Source organism: Panthera uncia, chromosome D1, assembly GCF_023721935.1.
Source record: "Panthera uncia isolate 11264 chromosome D1, Puncia_PCG_1.0, whole genome shotgun sequence".
Classification (NCBI taxonomy): Eukaryota; Metazoa; Chordata; class Mammalia; order Carnivora; family Felidae; genus Panthera; species Panthera uncia.
This window is the reverse complement of record NC_064808.1, coordinates 56309053-56329505: the sequence shown is the minus strand read 5'-3', so window position 1 is coordinate 56329505 and position 20453 is coordinate 56309053. Positions and strand designations below refer to the sequence as shown.

General features: G+C 44.6%; 2 protein-coding genes across 6 annotated transcripts in view; one reads left to right on the top strand and one right to left on the bottom strand.

Annotated features, from left to right (window-relative positions):
* RPS3 (ribosomal protein S3) overlaps positions 1-20453 on the bottom strand; it is a 780806-nt gene that overhangs the window by 534369 nt on the left and 225984 nt on the right. The gene's annotated exons all lie outside the window — the stretch shown is intronic.
* The window catches only part of MAP6 (microtubule associated protein 6), a 160360-nt gene that overhangs the window by 83017 nt on the left and 56890 nt on the right, over positions 1-20453 (top strand). For all 5 annotated transcript variants that reach the window (XM_049619567.1, XM_049619561.1, XM_049619571.1 and 2 more), the window contains 2 exons: positions 528-670; positions 1512-3108. In XM_049619567.1, the coding sequence (XP_049475524.1) occupies positions 2198-3108 (911 nt within the window). In that variant the 5' untranslated portion in view covers positions 528-670; positions 1512-2197. The remainder of the gene's footprint in view (positions 1-527; positions 671-1511; positions 3109-20453) is intronic.

Sequence of the window (20453 nt, the reverse complement as noted above, 5' to 3'; positions counted from 1 at the left end):
CTTGATGCTGAAAACTCTACCTATCTTGGAGAGAAGCAGAGATGAAGACCAGTGAATGTTGCTAGGGATAGACAGTAGAACACAGAATAGGAGACATAAATGGGGGGCCATGAAGAAGAGGCCAAAGTACTTAGAAAAACAAGAGGTCTTCCTGGAGAAGATGTCCAAGTGGCTGGCCTGCTTGGGAAGCTCCACCTAGGGTTTCCTGGGTGGGTCCTTTGACTACCAATAGCTACCACTCACTGAGCCATTGCTGTATGCCAGATGTTGTGGTAAGCATTTTTAGTGCAATATCTCATTTTAGGGATGTCCAGGTTGCTCAGTCGGTTAAGTGTCCAAATCTTGATTTTGGCTCAGGTCATGATCTCACAGTCATGGGATGGAGCCCCACATAAGGCTCTGTGCTGAGCATGGAGATAGATATATATATATATATATATATATATATATATATATATATCTCAATATATCTCATTTTAATTCTCACAACAATCTTGCAAGTTCAGAATTGGTACCCCTGTTCACAGATAAAAGACCATAAAGGTGCAGTGATATGTCCATGGCCGTACAGCTAAGGAATGTAAAAGCCAGAATTTGAATCACTGTGGATTTGATTTGACTCAAAGCTTCCACTCTGAGACCTTAACTATCTTCAGCAAATCACTTGGAGGTAACTATCATTTCCTCCATTCTATAAATGAAGCTACTGAGGCCCAGGGATGATCCAACTTGCCCAAGTGACACGGATAGTAAGTGTCAGAGCTTAATCAAGCCTGACTAACTCCAAGATCTACCGTGCCTCTTAGGTAGAGGAAGAGCAAAAGCCAGGGGTCAGGAACATGCCAGAATGTCCCTTTGCATCAGGACCCACCCTGCCCTAGGAGTCTGTCCCCTTGTTTCCTTTCTGCCCCCAATCTCCACACTTAGGTCCCTTCCAGGAATGTTCTTTTCCATGTCTCTCCCCAGTGTGGCCCCTGGGCTGAATAGGGGCTGGTAGCTCTTGGGCAGCTCTAAGACACCTTTCCCCTAAAAGACCTCTAAAAAAGGAACGGCTACCGCACCACCAGCCTGGGGACTCACATCCCCACACATCTGAACAAGGTTTGTGCATGACTAGCAAGTGCTTGGATCAGGAGTCAGCCAAACCGAGTTACTAGCCAATCCCGCCTAGTAACTGGCCAATAACACCAGCTTTCTCTTTAAAAAGCATCTATTCTGGGACAGACATTTCACTAGGGATATCCTTCATATTTTAAAAACCGAATCCCCCCACCTCCGCGATTGGCCCTATTTTACAAAACAGGAGCCTCAGGCTCCCGGAGGGGAGGCGACCGGCATGAGGACAGCACGTCAGTCACCAGGCTGGGACTAGAACCCACCTAGGCCCCAGATTCTGCTGTTGCCTAGGAGCTGAGGAGGGAGGAGCTGCCAGAGCCGAGGGGGGAGGGGAAAGAGCGAGGGCGAGCTCCCAGCAGCGCGCGCTGACGACAGCAGGTGATTTTTTTCTGCAGCGCGCTTTCTCTCAGCATCTTTCCTGGATTTTTTTCCCCCTGCCGAGCCGTAGATAAGGGTGGGGCCGCTTCCCTGCAGCAGAGACGGCAGCGGCAGTGGCTGCAGCATCATTGGGAGCAGCTGCTGCAGCAATGCTCGGTCTCCGCTGGAGGTGATCGCCTCCGAGCCCTGCCTGCTAGGTGGCCGGCTGCGACGGGACGCCTCGGAGTAGGAAAATAGAGCCTCGTTCGTGGACCCGAAAGCCACACTCCTCGGCCTTTCCTCTACGCCATGGCTTAAGCCCGCAGCCACCTCGCCTCGCGTCGCCTCGCTTGGCCGGGGTCTGCGCGCCGCCGCCACAGCAGGGAGGGGCGCGACCCAGACGCCCTCGCCCGGGGACTCGGGAACGCCTTGTGTCTCAACCATCGGTGCCCGCAGCCGACAGCTCTCCCAAGACCTTTGCAGGCGGCTCCCGGAGGCGTTTGCAGCCGGTAATCGGGGGACTTTATGGACTTTATCTCAGTGATAGCTTGACCTTCCTGGGTGCTCTCCGAGGGAGGAGACCGAGGTAGCTCAGGCCACCGAGGGAAAAACAGTGGGAACCAGATTAGCGACTGGTCGAGGGCCAAGGGACTGAAGTAAGATTAGAGACTTGCTTTAGAACCACAAAAAAGAAAGAGGGAGGGCCAGCTTTGCAGCTAGCATCATGGCGTGGCCGTGCATCACGCGGGCCTGCTGCATCGCCCGCTTCTGGAACCAGCTGGACAAGGCGGACATCGCTGTGCCGCTGGTTTTCACCAAGTACTCGGAGGCCACCGAGGCCCCGAGCGCCCCGCCACAGCCGCCGCCGCCGCAGCAGCAGGCGCAGTCGGCGCACGCACCCCCCTCGGCGCGGGCGGTCGCCATAGAGACGCAGCCGGCCCAGGGCGAGTTGGATGCAGTTGCCCGGGCAACGGGGCCGGCGCCGGGGCCTAGCGGCGAACGCGAGGCGGCGGCTGCCCCCGGCCGGAGCGGGCCCGGCCCCGGCCCGGCCTCCGGCTCCGCCTCCAGCGCGGGCCCCGCGGACTCGGTGATGCGTCAGGACTACCGCGCCTGGAAGGTGCAGCGGCCCGAGCCGAGCTGCCGGCCGCGCAGCGAGTACCAGCCTTCCGACGCCCCCTTCGAGCGCGAGACCCAGTACCAGAAGGACTTCCGCGCCTGGCCGCTGCCGCGCCGCGGAGACCACCCGTGGATTCCCAAGCCCGTGCAGATCCCCGCGACCTCCCAGGCTTCGGTGCCAATTCTCGGGGCGTCCAAGCGCCGGCCGCAGAGCCAGGAGCGCTGGCCCGCGCAGGCCGCCGCCGAGGCCCAGGAGCAGGAGGCGACCCCTGGCGGAGCGGGTGGCCTCGCAGCCGGAAAGCCCTCCGGTGCCGATGAGCGCGACACACGCAGGAAGCCCGGGCCCGCCTGGATGCTGCGTCGCGCCGAGGGGCAGGGGCCGGAGCAGACGCCGCTGCCCGCAGCCCAGGCCCAGGTCCAGGCCGCGGTCCCCGAGGGTGGCAAGGGGCGTGCAGCGGCGGACGCCCTCAACAGGCAAATCCGCGAGGAGGTGGCGAGCGCGGTGAGCAGCTCCTACAGGTGAGACGCGGGCCTCGGCGCAGGCGACAAGACACCCTTACCCTTTCCCGAAAGCTGCCAGGCCGAGGCTCGTTTTCTGCATCGCAGGCCGCACACGCAGCCCCTCCCCTTCCAGACCACACCCTCGCCCCAGCCGCATCCCAGACACCCTTCCAGGGCTGGCTTCTTTCTGCTTTCTTATGGGAAGGCTGTTAGCGCTATCCATCCCGGCCTGCCCAGTCTTTCCCTATACCACTTTAGCCACTTTTCCCCCCACCTCAGATCCCTGCCTGCTCAACAGAGACCCTTTGCTGTTTCTTCACAGGTTGTGCCCTTCTGCCCCACCCACCTCACCAGCTGCATTCGCCTGGATGCTGCCCCTTGCTGGCTGAGCTGCTGCCCGCTGGCCTTGGTGCCTTCCCGCAGGGCCCCATCCTCCTAGAAGAACTCTTTCCAAATGCCCAGTCCCCCTCCTCCGTAGCCCAGTCCACTTGGCCTTTCATTCTTCCCTCCCTCTCTCAGTCCCCGGGAGACATCCAAGCACCACACCCTTTTCCAGAATCCCGGCAGGGCTCTTGGAAATCACCCTCCTCCTTCTACATCAGGCTTTTGAAGTCAGATTCCTTCCTCCTCTTAGTAGCTGTGACACACTGAGCACATTTCTTTACCTTTCTGGGCCTTCGGTTCTTGTAAGATGCGATTGATGATAGGCTGTTCTCTTAGAATTGCTTGTTCATTTATTAAACATTAATATTCGACATATTTTTGAGCACCTACTATATGCCTGGTACCGCACTAGACATCGTGAGGATTACATGAGATGCTGAGGAGGAGAATTATGCCTGGCACATCGTAGGTGAAATCAATGTCTTAGTTCCATTACAACCTGTGCATGACGCCTCGTTATCCTGATTTCCACTTTCTAGGTACCTCCAGCCTTTTCCCCTGTTGATGTATTTCCTTTCTCCTTTCCCTTTATCTTCTCCAGTTGTGTTGCTCATTCTGCTACCACTGAGAAGCCCTTCTTTAGCACATTTAAATTCCCTGTAAATGAATGCCTCCAAGAAAGGGCATATCCATTTTCCCTCTGTGTGTGTGTGTGTGTGTGTGTGTGTGTGTGTGTCTTTCTGCCTCTCTCTCTCCCTCCCTCCCTCCATCTCTCATACCCTCTCCCTCTCTCCATCCTTCTAGAATTCTCCTTCGGCTGCAGCCTCAGCCCTTCCAACTTGCTTTCTCACCCTTCATATATCCAACAATATGTATTTGTGAGTGCTTAGTTTTCCATCCTGCCCTAATGTTTTAACCCAGATCAAGAAGCTAACAGATCACATTTGACTCTGAACATGTAATATTGGGCTGTAGGGTCTCTGGGGAAACAGATGTGCATGATGAATAAATGAGCTAGCGGTGTTCAAAATGTGGCTTATGGGGTCCTTCATCAATGCCACAGCCAGTTGCCTCCTTCCTGCAGGAGACTGTGGTTGGGGGGACTGCAGAGTTAGTACCTTTTGCCAAGACACTATATGTAGCCTCATGTCGGACTGATGTCTTTCTCCAATGAACGTAACGACCACTCCCTCATATGCTGAGCGAAGCATAGTATAGATAGATATCCTTCCTTTTTAGACAAAAGTCCTCTCCCTCCCAGATTTTGACTCTGGAAAGCATTCTCCAATGAGAGGGGGCAGCTAATATTTGGCTCCTAATCCATCTTCCTGAATTCCACCTCCCACTTGGCATTTCTCTCTTGGTTTATTTTTATCACGACCACAGTGGTCCCCCAGGAGTGCACTACTTTTTTTTTTTCATGGCTTCGGTCAGGCAAGATTGTTTTCCTTGGCTCCTAGCCATCAGGAGTGGAATTTTCACAATTTCTTCATGCTACTACCAAGAGACGGTCCAAAAGAAAGGAAGGGAGCAAATAGACAAGGAGCATAAACAACAAAGCCGAGATGTAGTATTGCGACTCTGTCCTGGCTTTCTTGTTTACCAGGCGGGCCCCGCTTCATTCCCCAAGAGCCCTGCGATTGGCCCGACATCACAGATTTTGGATCTGGTCTCCTCATCTTCCTACTCCCATCCTACTACCCTGAGGTGGGTGGAACTTTAACACCCACCTCGCTTCCTCAGAGGAACTACCCCTCCTCGCCTCCACGGAGTCAAGGCCAATCAAGAGAGATCCCAAATTCTCAAATCTCCTTTGGTGATCCTCCTCAGTTTATGTTTCCAAGGTAGTCGGACTCGCTTTGTTCATGGATTATTGGCTGGACAGTCAGGGAATGACCTACCCTTCAGATACAACCCTCCAAATATTTTGGCCTGTACCTTTGTTCCATCTGGCCTCTTCCCCACAAAACCCTACCATACCTGTACAGCAAACATGGCAGGCTTTACAGTTAGAAATATACTCAGGGCTGCCTGGGCGGCTCAGTCGGTTAAGCGTCCGACTTTGGCCCAAGTCACGATCTCGCCATTCGTGAGTTCGAGCCCCACATCGGGCTCTGTGCTGACAGCTCAGAGCCTGGAGCCTGCTTTGAGTTCTGTGTCTCCCTCTCTCTCTCTGCTCCTCCCCTGCTCTCACTCTGTCTCTCTCTCTAAAATAAATAAATATTAGGGGCGCCTGGGTGGCGCAGTCGGTTAAGCGTCCGACTTCAGCCAGGTCACGATCTCGCGGTCCGTGAGTTCGTCGCGGTCCGTGAGTTCGAGCCCCGCGTCAGGCTCTGGGCTGATGGCTCGGAGCCTGGAGCCTGTTTCCGATTCTGTGTCTCCCTCTCTCTCTGACCCTTCCCCGTTCATGCTCTGTCTCTCTCTGTCCCAAAAATAAATAAAAAACGTTGAAAAAAAATTTTTAAATAAATAAATATTAAAAAAATACTTAGAAATATACTCATACTGCAAGTGATGGGATTGAATGGGGGAAGGCTGTGCTCTTGCAGCTGGTGAGAATGATTATTTTAGTGACTATCAGAACTCCACCAACCTATCAAAAAAAATCTCTAAGCACCTCAAAAAAATTATTTTTCTCATTTGGGTCTTCTGTAAAATTTAATTATGCATGTGACTTTTGGGCCAGCAGTTCCATTTTGCTGTATAATCAGGAGGGTTTTGAAGCATTAAGAGAATGAGTGTTGCTAAGAGACATCAATTTCCTTAATGGACAATTTAAGTGCATGACAGATTTGATGTGAAATTTAACATTGTTTTTTTTGTTTCAGAAGAAAAATTGACCAGTCATAGATAAATGCACTTTGGGTGAAAGTAGATATGAAGAAATAAGATAAGCAATTAATCAGATATACCACAGAGAAAAAAGATGCCTGGAAATTGTAGGCTTATGTGGAACATTGATATTCCTTCCCTATGGCCTCATGTTCTTTTCCTTGCTATGATTCCGAATATCTCCTGAATTTAAGTACACCCCATGGCTGGCAGAGATGAGTCTTACATTGCCTTATTAGAAGCCAAGTTGGGTTCCATTTCAGAGATAATTTGATTTACAAACCCTTTTCTTCTGCCACTCTACATAAATCATGGTGGCTTACACCATGGTGACTAGTTCATCTCATGGGCTTTCCAAGTGACATCTGTCACATGACATGAATGCGAGCAGTTTGCTTAAAGACACATAATCCATCAGCTTACCATTCTGGTGTATAATGTAAAATATATATTCAGCACGCAGAGTCATATACATACTAATTGGTTTTCTCCTACACTATTCAGTTAGTAGATAACATCGTATGTCTTTGACGCTATGATTTTGAGGAAACTTCTGAATTCAACTAGTTCATCTAATTCATAACCTATCCACACTAGCCTGGGATTTTTGCATTAAGTGCTATCTCAGATGTCGTTCATTATTCACAATCAAGAAGTTGATTAGTCTTTAGTACACTCATATGACATAGATGATATTATAAAATCGGGAAAGCATGCCTCTGTTATCATTTTTAATATTAAGGATGGATTTCACGAGGCAGCCGTTTGTGACTTTAGACCTAGCATTCTCAATTAGAAAAGAGATGAGTCATGAGGAGGGGATTAAAATTCCCCTCTCAGTCAACCCCATTGCCCTCGACATCAGTTAATAGGGATAGATGGGGTGGCAGGTGCTCCCCATAGAAATGCTAATGAGAAACTTTTCCTGGAAGAAATCAGCTGAGGCACCAGGAGGTAGAATTAATAAACCAGAGGCAAAGTATTTGACAAATGAGAGTAGCAACAAGGAAGTCAGAAGGAAAAGGAACCTTTAGTATCTGCCCTACAGTCTCCCATGAAGGTTAGAGAAAGGCCCGTCTGACGTGGCTCCCGCTGGCAGAACTGCCCTGCGCTTCTAGGGCAATTGTCCATTTCCCTAATTTCTTCCTGGGTAAGTCTCAGCAATACTTCGAGGCCAATCTCAGATGCTGAATCTTTAAGGAGACCTTCCAGGCTTTGCCGTTCAGAACTAATTTTTCTTGTATTCCCTTTTTATACTTTGCACACTTCTCATTGTCTGCTTGATTATAAGATGCTGTTTTCCATATCTGCCCCTTCCACCAGATCACAAACACTTGGAGAGAAGGGCTGTATTTGGTTCACCTCTCTACCTCTCACAGTGTAACACTGTGTCTAGGTGCCATGCAGATTTGCTGAATCCAGTAGAATATTTAGAGTTTGGTGAACATTTTTTCCATCTACACATTGATTCATTTCATTCAGCTTTATTTAGTTGGATTTATTTCAAAAAAAAAAAATGACCACCAAGCCCCTGCTATGTATCAGATAGAGGGCTGGGGATACCAAATGAATAAGTTAAAACCTTTATGTAAGGAGTTGTACCTGCCTTGATCAGGATAAAATCCAATCTCTACTAGGTTAGCACTAGAAGTAAATGTTCAAATGAGGACAGGCAGCAAACTGAACAGACCTGATGTACCTTCACCCAGGGCAGTGGTCCTCAAACTTGACTGCACATTGGCATCACTGGAGAGCTTAAAAAATGCTGATGCACAGGTGCCTTGCCCAGAAATGCCGATTTAATTGGTCTGGGGTGTGGCCTGGGCATCTGAATAGTTTAAAAATGGTCCCAGGTGATTCTAATGTGTAATTCAGGTCATGACCTACTTCCCAAAGGCAAGGGTTCTCAAAATTTAGTGTACCAAAGAATGATCTGGCAAATTTCCTAAAATGCAGATTCCTGGGCCTCATCCTCAGGCATACTGATTCAGTAGGTTTAAAGTAGAGCCTAAGAAACTACAGTTTAACAAGCAGTCTAGTATCACCTAATTTTGATACAGGTGAACTTCAAGCTTTACTTGGGAAAATATTGCTTGCAGACATTTGCTGCCTTTAAATTATTAGCTTTCTCATATACAAACATGGTGTTGCTTGCCATTTATTTAAGTCTTTTATGTCCTTCATTTACAGTTTGTAATTTTCTCCACAAGTGTCTCACACACACACATTTTTAAGTTTTATTGTTCTATATTTAAGTCTTTAACAATATAACTGGATTTTAACTTTATGTATGGAATGAGGTAGGGTTCCAATTTTCTTTTTTCCCATACGGAAACTCATTTATCCCAATATCCTTTTTAAGTTCAACTTTTCATCACTAATATCTCCATGAATCTCCCCTATCATATAAAGGTCCCTTATGCTTGGATATATTTCTGAGATCTCTGTTCTATTCTGTTGTTCTGAGTTAATGCCACACCAACATCTTTTCTTTTTGTCAAAGATATTAAAATTTTTTTTAATGTTTATTTATTATTGAGAGACAGAGAGACACAGAACATGAGCAGGGGAGGGGTAGAGAGAGGGGGAGACATAGAATCTGAAGTAGGCTCCAGGCTCTGAGCTGTCAGCACAGAGCCCGACATGGGGGCTTGAACTCACAAACTGCGAGATCATGACCTGAGCCAAAGTCGGTCGCTTAACCAACTGAGCCACCCAGGCGCCCCTGTCAAAGATATTTTAAATTATTCTTTCTATTATGAAGATTATATTTTATTTATATATCTTATTACATTTTCTAATTTTTTATTCTTCATATGTATTAATTTTTGGATGTTGATCTTGTATTCAGCAACCTTATCACACTCTGTAATTAGTTTTGTCTGTAGACCCTCTCGGACTTCTTGGACTATCTGTGGAGATAATGTATGTTTCTAGCAAATACCAATTTATTGTCTTCCTTTCCAATATTTATGTGTTGTGTGGTGTATGTGTGTGTGTGTGTGTGTGTGTGTGTGTGTGTGTACTGCTACATTGGTGAGGAGACAGGGTGTGGTTTTGATAGTAGGTGAAAACAGGCATCTTTGTCTTGAGATGTGGAAATGCTTCTAAAGTTTTATTGTTAAGCGTGAGGTTTGCTCTGTGTTTTTATGAGATAGCTTCATATCAGGTTAAGAAATTTCTCTTTATCGTAGTTTACTAAGGGTTTCTAAAAATGTGGATGGGTATTGAATTTTGTTGAATGCTTTTTCTGCATCAGCTGAGATGATTTTCTTTTTGAATCTGTTAATAGATTGTTCTGATATTGAACCATCTTTGCATTCCTGAGATAATTTCTACTTGTATAAAAATGTATTTTATGATGCTGAATTTGGTTTGCTTTTTTAAATTTGGAATGTTTGCATACATATTTATATCATCTCCAAAGAGGGAGTATAGAAAATTAGCTATCAGAGAATGGAGCCCTGAGGGATATAAGAATTTGGTGGGGTTGAGTGTGGGGGTGGGTTAAAGTACTGACAGCAGAAGGAATAACCATGAAAAAGACAAAGAAGGAGTAATCAGAGGGGACCAGAACAGAAACTTACCACAGAAACCACATTGAGTACCTAACTCAGCAATGCCTTATGCCTATTTGGAAATTTTTACTGAGGAATTACTGTGTACAAAGCATTTTACTAGATCACTGGTTGATCTTGTGCAGTTAACTCTCAGAGCTATAATGTTGACTGAGACTAACCCACAAAGAGGAGAGGAGATAAGATACAGGCAATTCTTGGTTGCTCTCTTAGGGGGAAAAACATGGCATATATGAATGTTAAAAAAAAAAAAAAAGTCAAGCCAGTGATAGTTCTAAATCTAAGTCTATAATCACTAAGAATCACTCAATTTCCCAGATGCAAAACTGAAATATTCCAATCAATGTTCACTAAGATTAAAATAAATTGTCCATAAGATTATAGCCATGTCTATAATCAATGCAACTTTGGCTTTACAAGTTCTATCGGTTGTATAAATGCTAACAGGTGAGCTCCTAATTCTCTACTAAATGAAGAAAATTGTTGACCTCAACCAACAAACTAAAAATTCTCTTTTTTTTTGTTTTTTTGTTTTTTTTTAAATTTTATTTTTTATGTTTTAAAATTTACATCCAAATTAGTTAGAATATAGTGCAACAATGATTTCAGGAGTAGATTCCTTAATGCCCCTTACCCATTTAGCCCATCCCCTCTCCCACAACCCCTCTAGTAACCCTCAGTTTGTTCTCCATATTTCAGAGTCTCTTCTGTTTTGTCCCCCTCCCTGTTTTTATATTATTTTTGTTTCTCTTCCCTTATGTTCATCTGTTTTTTCTCTTAAAGTCCTCATAGAAGTGAAGTCATATGATTTTTGTCTTTCTCTGACTGACTAATTTCACTTAGCATAATACCCTCCAGTTCCATATATGTAGTTGCAAATGGCAAGATTTCATTCTTTTTGATTGCTGAGTAATACTCCATTGTATATGTATACCACATCTTCTTTATCCATTCATCCATCGATGGACATTTGGGCTGTTTCCATACTTTGGCTATTGTTGATAGTGCTGCTATAAACATCGGGGTGCATGTGTCCCTTCAAAACAGCACACCTGTATCCCGTGGATAAATGCCTAGTAGTGCAATTGCTGGGTCATAGGGTAGTTCTATTTTTAGTTTTTTGAGGAACCTCAATAGTGTTTTCCAGAGTGGCTGCACCAGCTTGTGCTCCCAAAAAATTCTCTTGATGTTTACTAAAGATGCTAGTTTTCACCATTAGAAATAATAATAGTAGCTAATTGAATGACTACTATGTGCCTAACAGGCTGCTAGAAATCTTAGATACATTTTCTCCTAGAATCTTTATAGGAGCCCTTCAGAAATGGTACTATTACTTCCCTGTCAGAGCTTACTACCCACTTGTCTGCCTTTAGGTTTTTAGACTGTTAAAAGACACAGACTTTGTCTGGAAAAGGCCGCAAGATGGATTCTGTCCTGGAGGCTTCAGAAGGAACACCTTGCTTCTGCTGACACCTTGATCTTTTCCAGTGAGACCCATTACAGACTTTTTAATTTAGAACTATAAGATAATACATTTGGGGGCACCTGGGTGGCTCAATTGGTTAAGCATCCACCTTGATTTTGGCTCAGGTCATGATCTCCTGGTTTGTGAGATTGAATCCTGCATTGGGCTCGATGCTGACAGCATGGAGCCTGCTTGGGATTCTCTCTCTCCCTCTCTTTCTGCCTCTCTCTCTCTCTCTCTCTCTCTCAAAATAAATAAATAAACTTAAAGAAAAGATAATACATTTGCATTGTTTTCGGCCATTCAGTTTGTGGTAATTCAATTTAGCAGCTATAGGAAACCAAACACAGAGTTTCTTAATGATATTTTGGACCAGATAATTCTTTGTTGTGAGGAGCTATCCTGTGCATTGTAGCATCCCTGGCCTCTATCCACTCCGTGCAGTAGCATTCCCCACTGCACCCTCACCCTTGCTAAGTTGTGATAATCAAAATGCTTCCAGATATTGCCAATAGCCCCCTGCAGGGGGAAACCTTGCCCCTGATGAGGACCAGTGTTATATGAGAAGATCACTGCAATCCTCTATAATAAGGATATATCTCACAGATATAATGATGGATGAAAGGAACAGAGACAAGTGCACTTATTGAATGATTCCATTTGTATGAATATCAAACACAGTCAAAGGAAGTGATGGTGAAAGTCAAAATAGTGGTGATCTCTGAGGGTAGGTTGTGTAACAGGTTGAGAAGGAGCACAGGGGAACATCTGAGATATTGGAATTATTCTATATCTTGATCTGGGTGCTGGGTATGTGGATCTATACATGCGAACAATTAAGATTTTTGGTCTTTATTTTTTGTTTGTTATACCTCAACAAAGAATTTTTTTTTTAAAAAGTACAAACCACGAAAATGGAGATCTAGGTTTGATGCTCAAGAGAAAAGGCAGAATGGAAAAGCACTGGACCCGGAGCTGTGAGGATCAAACCCACAGACTTCAGGGTGGGTGGGAATAAAGAGGGTGAGAAGAAGAGAATGTTGAGACCAGGGCCCAACATGCACTGATGCAGCAGGTGTAGGCAGGAGAAGAGTCGGTCAAGGATGGACCACTGGTGTCTGTGTGTCGCCCCATCTGAGAGTGAGAGCATAGGCCCCGCCATCGTCCCAACTTCCCACCTCCCCTGCCTCTGGCCTCTGTGTCCCCTGCAGGAGCTATCCCACACGTATAGAAAACACTCTAGTACTCTTCCCCATCCTCGCTGTCCTAGCACAGCCCATTGTCGATGTGTATTTGTTTCCAAGCTGAACGAAGAGGTTTTGTAGGACCAAGCCTGGTGTAACCTCTTCTGGTGGGAAAATTGGGCCCAGGCCCCAAGCCACAAAACCCACCATAAGTGCCTCCTGGAAACACCGCCTCCTCCACTGTGCTGTTCCCTGTGGTCACTGTCTATTTTGTACAGTGACTTCAAAAAGTCGGCTGATGTTGTGGCATATCCTGGAGTGCCTTTTTACAATCATCTTAGCCTGTAAGAACTGTTCTCTTAAACCATCGTAGCAGATGTAAGATAGACAATGGTAGAAAGCAAAGTTGGAGCACATTAGCGAGAACAGAGACATCATTGAATTTCGACCTCATTTGCCGAGTGCTTACTCCGTGCCAATTGCTTTAACATATCTTTTTATTTAGACTTCATAATGACTTTAAAGTGAATATCTCTCTCTCTTTAAAGATGAAAACTAGGGTGAGGGGGATTCCCTTCCCCTCCAGGGCAAGGCCCAGTACCTCGGACTGCAGTCAAGGCCTTCAAGGATCCGAGCTATCTGCTGTTTCCAGCATTTTTGCCCACTGCTCCCCACACACACCTGATGCTTTTTCCTGGAGGTTCTCAGTTTTGGTTACACATTAAAATCAGGGGGGGTCCAAGCAGGTGATCTAGCCGAATCACAGACTGAGCTGGGCCTTGACAAGCCCCACATGTAACCACGGCTGGATTCTGCTCGGTTTTCTCTCTTGCCCTCCTCCCATCTTCCTTCTAAATCCCTCCTATCCTTCAGAGCTTTTAGTCCATTGTGAAAGAGGCTTATACTGTAAAAGCAGGGAATTAGGTTGGATTTATTTGATCATACTATCATAATCATAATGCAGTGTGCTTAATATTATTTTTATTCCAAGTTCAATGCGGCATCTTCAGAGCATGCAAAAGGCTGCATATATGGGCTAGGATTTAATGTGCGGAGCACACAGTCCCCGCTCACAGGAGCTTGCCATCTTGTGAGGCAGGTAACATGGATGCAAGTATCTAAAGTACCAGGCAGGGCCTGCTGAGCTTTCAAATCAGGGGCCAGAGTTCTTTAGAGTCACAATAAGGGCTGGTTACTTCTGTTGGAAGATTCACGGATGGGATGGTGGGATGAGTCCTGGGAAGCATCCTGGTGTCCTGTGAAGGATTTGCTGACCATTAAAACTGGGTTTAAAAAAAAATTAATAAATGTTTTTTTAGTTTATTTTATTTTTATTTTTTAATGTTTATTTATTTTTGAGAGAGAGGGAGACAGAATGCAAGTGGGGGAGGGGCAGAGAGAGAGGGAGACACAGAATCTGAAGCAGGCTCCAGGCTCTAAGAGGTCAGCACAGACAGAACCGCCACAGGGCTCGAACTCACAAACTGTGTGATCATGACCGGAGCTGAAGTCAGACGCTTAACCGACTGAGCCACCCAGGCGCCCCTAAAATATTTTTTTTAATCTTCATTTATTTTTGAGAGAGAGACAGAGTGCAAGCGGGGGAGGGGCAGAGAGAGCCGAAGACACAGAATCCAAAGCAGGCTCTAGGCTCTGAGCTGTCAGCACAGACAGAGCTCAACACAGGGCTCGAACTCACGAGCCGTGAGATCATGACCTGAGCCGAAGTCAGATGCTTAACCAACTGAGCCACCCAGGCGCCCCTAAAACTGGGTTTGAATCATTTCTGTGTAACTTAAAAATCTTTGTGACACTGAGAAAGTCTTCAGTTTTCTCATCCGTAAAATGGAGACAATTGCAGTTCGAGAGTCGTGATGAAGAGAGGGGGAGGTAACACTCTCACCCATCACAGTAAGCCCCGGCCACGTTTATTGTTATCACTGAGAGAATGGAATAGAGTAGGCTACCAATGAAAGTCTTTCATTTATTCACTCAGCAAACATCTGTCACTTATCAAGCACCACATTAGGACCTGGGTACACAAGTGAATTACACATAGTACCTGTCCTAAAAGTTCCTGGTCTAGTGAGAGAAACCTATTAAGAAAGTTATAGTGTTGGTAGTATGTTCAATAGTAGAAATATGCACAAGATAACGAGAGGACATAGAGGAAAGGGGGGGTGTCTGACTCAATCTGAATCAGGGACCACTTCCTGGAGGTGTACCTGTGCACTGTGTCAAAAGCCCAGAGTTAGTTCCATTGGGAAGGGAAGAGGTTAGGAACTATATATTCCTTCCTCAAGGTCTTTAACAATGAGATAACAAAGAAGGCCACTTAAGAGTACAATACCTACTAATAATTTTCAGCTCCTCTTAGATGTCTAGCTTTATCTGGGGCCTTTTGTTCAGATTCTACTCACCACTTGTTAACTATATGACTTTGGGCAAGTTACTTAACCTCTATTCTCTGATTTTGTTCCCTCATTGGTGAAAGAGAACCAATAATACCTACCTTGCAAAGTTGTTGGAAGACTAAATATTCCATTAAGTCTGTGACTCTCTTATCTGTCTCATTTACCATTGCACCCCTAGCACCAAGCTTAGTGCATGGTATTTAGGAGATGCTTAATAGAAATTAATTGAACAAATGAATGAGTGATGTATGTACAGTACTTAGCATAGTACCTAGCTCATAGTAAGTGCTCAATGAATGGTAACTATTCTCATCATCATTATCCCAGACGGGTTTGAGCACCACTCAGCTAATAAAAAGAGGTAATTTTGCCCTTGTGTATGCACACATTCTGAATTTCTGGGAAGAGAACCATGAAATTCTTAGGTCACAGATTTTCTGAGTATTTCTGAGTCTGACTTGAAGGATCAGGAAAGACTTCAGAAAGGAGGGTAGCGTCTGAGCTGGACCTTAAAGGATCAGTCTGATTTTGTAGGCAAAACAATCAGGTAGGCAGAAAGGAGGCACATTCCAGGCAGAAGGGACAGCTGGGTCATGGAGAGAGAGATATGAATTTGGGGAGCTACATATATTCATATACGACAAGTGTTCTGAGGATGAGGTGTGACATGGCAGGAGATGAATCTGGAAATGTCTAGAGCATTAACTGGCAAACTTTCTGTAAAGGGATAGATAATATATATTTTAGGCTTGGGCAGCCCTTATATGTTTTATAACAAGAGAGAGAACAAATTTCCCAGAAGTTTTAGTGTTGAAATTTAAAATATAATGATAATAATAATAATAATAATAATAATTGAATACAGTATTTTGTCATATAGGTCTACTAATGAGAAGAATGGGGTTTTTAAGGGGAATAACATTTGCTGAAATGAGGTTCAAAATTAGTGTTCCCTCTCATCATATTGATGGCAAATATTTATCTATAAAAATGATTCTTAGCTCATGGCTGAACAGAATCAGGTCAAGGGCTGGATTTGGCTCATGGACAATAGTTTGCCAATCTCTGATCTATATTGTTGAGGACAGAACACCATGCTACCAAGTTTCAGACTCTGTATTTAAGTAGCAAATAACCTTCTGAAAAGAGTGCCTGAGAATACTTGGTTTGACTGTTTCTTATTAAGCACATTATTTATTCTTCCTAAGTGACATAGTCACTCTCTTGTTTCCTTACAGCTGAAAAGCAACGGGGCACTGATGTATGTGTGAGAGAGTTTCTTTGTCTTCATATATAATGGGTAACCAACCCATATCTAGTAGCAACCAAGGATACAAGGTACAAGAGTCACCATTGTGAAGTAATATCAGCCTGTGGCTGCTATGACAATTTTGTGTGGGGTTCTCCTGGGAGCTGGAACAAGGCTTTAAAAAAAAAATAGATAAGGAATAAGTGTGATTAAAAGGTGCATGAGGGCACAATTCACTTGCTCAGGATTCAGCACTTAGGAAAAGCATGGAAGAGAGCTCTACCATGAGAAGATGGTACTTTATAAATGCTACCTTAATCTCTATCTAGATGGAGGAATTTGGGTAGAGAGTATTACTTTGTTAATGAATGAATTCAATTCAATTCAATTCAATTCAATTCAACTCAATTCAATTCATATTTGTTGAGGACTTCCTATGAATAAGACCCTAAGCTAGGCTCTGGGGATATGACGGTGAGGCCCACGGTTTGGCACATTCTGACTTACTCTGTGTCTGTTCCTACTTCAATAGGAGGGGGAAATGTGATGGTGATAATGATGATGAGGATGAGGAGGATGGAAAAGAGGAGGCAGGAGGAGATGATGCAGTGGCAGAAGCATGGATGCCTTTAACCAAGAAAGGTCTTTAGGGCTGGGTGTGATAGAAGAGGAAGGAGTTCTGAAGAAAAAGTAAAGAACATAAGGGAAATTAGTAATCACAGCTACCGATCTGATAGCCACGGTGTAGTGGATTAACCAAAAGTGTTGGCATCAGATACACATCAGCTCAAATCCCAGCCTTTCCATTTAGTATTTATGTAAACTAGGTGAAGTTATTTCAAGTCTCTGAACCTGAGTTTCCTTCTCCAGAGAGTGGGGCAATATTATACATGTCATAGGTTGCATGGATATGTACATATTTTATAAATCAGTAGGTCTTTGCAGTTGAAATTTTAAATATTAATACCAAAAATGAGCGGGGAATCTGAATGCACACAGGTTTAGACAGATTAGTCCCTCAGGGAACAGGCTCTGAACGAAGTTCTTGGATTACAGCTATGAACGAGATAGATGCAGTTCGCCATGGAGTGAGCAGTATAATGATAGATATGGAGCTAAGCCTGCACGCCAATCGCGAATTATTAAATACAGCTGTGATGAATTGTAGGCAGGGACAGTACAAGGTGCTAGGAGAGCGTTTAATGGGAGCTGACAGGCCTAACCTAGACCAGGACTTGGAGCTGTCATCTGAGGAAGTGGTGTTTGAGCTGAGCCCTGGAAGATGAAGGTGAGCCTTGATGCTTGCCCCGCCTTCTGTGTGACTCCGCAGGAGCCCCTCCTCCTGGCTTCATTTCCTGGCCTGTCATTAAGGGGTTGGGCAAGTCCCCTCTAGCGTCTTGTCTTTCCAGGCGGGGCCACTAAGGAACCACACTCCAAGATCCCCTTAAAGACCCCAGTGCAGATGCCAAAGCGCCCTGTCCTGAGGGTTGCAGTAGAGAACACAGGGCAGAGGAGAGAGCACAACCGTGGTGGGAAACACCGATGACATTGGAGAGTTAGCTCGCGGCCAAGGATGTGGTTGCATCCTTTTGATATCGTTCTTGTTCCCTCCTAAATATCTGCCGGCACCTTGGCCAAGGAATCTTCAAAGCCCTTTCTCTTTCCTTTTTTTATCCTTTGAACTTTAAAAAATATGCTACAAAGAATAGCGTAACTCCCATATTCTCCCCACCCAGAATGTTAAAAATTAATATTTTGTTATATTTACTTCCAGTCTTTTTTGTGTTAAAACATTTTTTATTCATGATAAAGTTCTTGGGGTGCCTGGGTGGCTCAGTCAGTTAAGTGTCCGACCGTTGATTTTGGCTCAGGTCATGATCTCACAGTTCATGAGATCAAGCCCGGAGTTGGGCTCTGTGCTTACAGCTCAGAGCCTCCTTGGGATTTTCTGTCTGTCTGTCTGTCTGTCTCTCTCTCTCTCTCTCTCAAAATAAATAACTAACTTAAAAAAAAAAAGTTCTGTTTGTCCATCTGGCCCAGACCCATCCTGCTCCTCCCTCTGCCCCCAGGAGGCTACCTCTCATGACTTTGGGTTGCATATCTCTCAGTTTTTTAATCTTTATTTATTTTTGAGAGAGAGAGAGAGAGAGAGAGACAGAGTACGAGCGAGGGAGGGACAGAGAGAGAGAGGGAGACATAGAATCTGAAGCAGGCTCCACGCTCCAAGCTGTCAGCACAGAGGCCAATGCCTGAGATCGTGACCTGAGCCGAAGTCCGACGCTTAACCGACTGAGCCACCCAGGCGCCCCAGGGGGTATATATCTCTTTATCGAATAAAATGCAAAAGGCATTGTTATATGTGTGTGTATTTACTTAGATGACATCTAACAATGTGTATCATTCTGTGACTATTTTTTTTTTTTTTACCCAGCATCACATATCTTGAAAAAATACAAACATGTGGGCATAAACACCCACTTATACATAGTTCCTTCCTTTCAATGGCTGTATAACCTGCCAGCACTGAATAGATCACATATTCTTTTTCTTACTCTCTGTATATTAGGTTTTCTTAATTTTTTTTCTTTTTTTTTAAATATATGAAATTTATTGTCAAATCGGTTTCCATACAAACCCAATGCTCATCCCAACAGGTGCCCTCCTCAATACCCATCACCCACCCACCCTCCCACCCCCCAGGTTTTCTTAATTTTTAACTATCAAAAATAATGCTACAGTGAGTATCTTTATAATGTCTCTCTGTGAATATAATTAAGAGTTCAAAGAGGAATTGGTGGGTCTTGGGTTAAACACATTTTACTAGATATTGGAAAATTGCTCTTTTAATGGCTGGACTCATTTATACTTCAACTAATAGTGTAAAAAGTATCCCTTTTTTTCTCATAATGTTAACCTTTTTGTTTTGTTTTGTTTTTTTTGTTTTTTATTTATTTTTGGGACAGAGAGAGACAGAGCATGAACGGGGGAGGGGCAGAGAGAGAGGGAGACACAGAGTCGGAAACAGGCTCCAGGCTCCGAGCCATCAGCCCAGAGCCTGGCGCGGGGCTCGAACTCACGGACCGCGAGATCGTGACCTGGCTGAAGTCGGACGCTTAACCGACTGCGCCACCCAGGCGCCCCTCATAATGTTAACCTTTAAAATTTTGCCAGTTTCATTGTGTGACGATGGTCATTGTTTAATTCACATTTCCCTGATTTTCAGTGAAATTCAGAAGCTTTCCACGTGTTCATCAAAATCTGCAATTCCTTTTCTGCAGACTGCATGCTCACACCCCATGCCCATCGCCCTATTAGAGTGTGATCTTTCTTTTATTGACCTGCACTGATTCTGATGACTAATCTCCGTGGCTTGTCTTTCACCTGTGATTATAGTGTCTTGGTCACACGGAAATTCTTCATCTTCCTGTGCTCTGTATGTTTAGTCCCTGCCTGTGTGGTTTGTGCCTTTCATTTCTAATTGCAGAAATCCTTTACTCCCAAAGTGATAGACCTGTGTCTTTTATATTTTCTTCCGATTGTTTCAAGGTTTATTCTTCACACTCAGGCTTGTAGCACATCTGGAATGAGTTTTCATGGATCTGAGTGTGAGATAGGAATACGTTTCCGTGTTCTGCTATGTAGAAAGCCAGAGATCCCAAATTCATTTGTTTGGCAGGCCGTTTGTTCCCACTGATGTAAACAGTTCCCTCTCTCTGATGGCAAGTCCCCTCACTTGTGTGGGTTTCTGGGCTCTCTCGTTTGTTGCATTGACCTATTTGTCTATTCCTAACAAATACCACACTTGATACTAATCACAATAGCCTTGTAATGTGTAATGTGCTTTGATTTTTAACAGGACAGGTCTCTCCCTTGGTTGTTCTTGTTTAGAATTGTCTTGGCCTTACTTATGTGTTCACACGACCATATTTATCTGGGACTTAGTTTTCAGCTACCGGAATTACTTATGGAGATTCTGATTAGATTTGGGCTAAAGTTATAGGTTTATCTGAAAGTTGACATCTGTGTCATAGTGAGTCTTCCCAGGTATAATCAAGATACATTTACTCAGATCGTCTTTTGTATCCTTCAAAAAAGGTCTTTTTTCGTTACTTTATCCTATACATTTTCTAGATTTTGTTGCTATCGTGAATGAGATTTTTTGGTTACCTTTTTTTGGTAAACTTTCAACAAAGGTTACCTTTGTTGGTGACGTATAGGAACAGTATTGATTGCTGTATATTTACCTGGTGCCTGTAA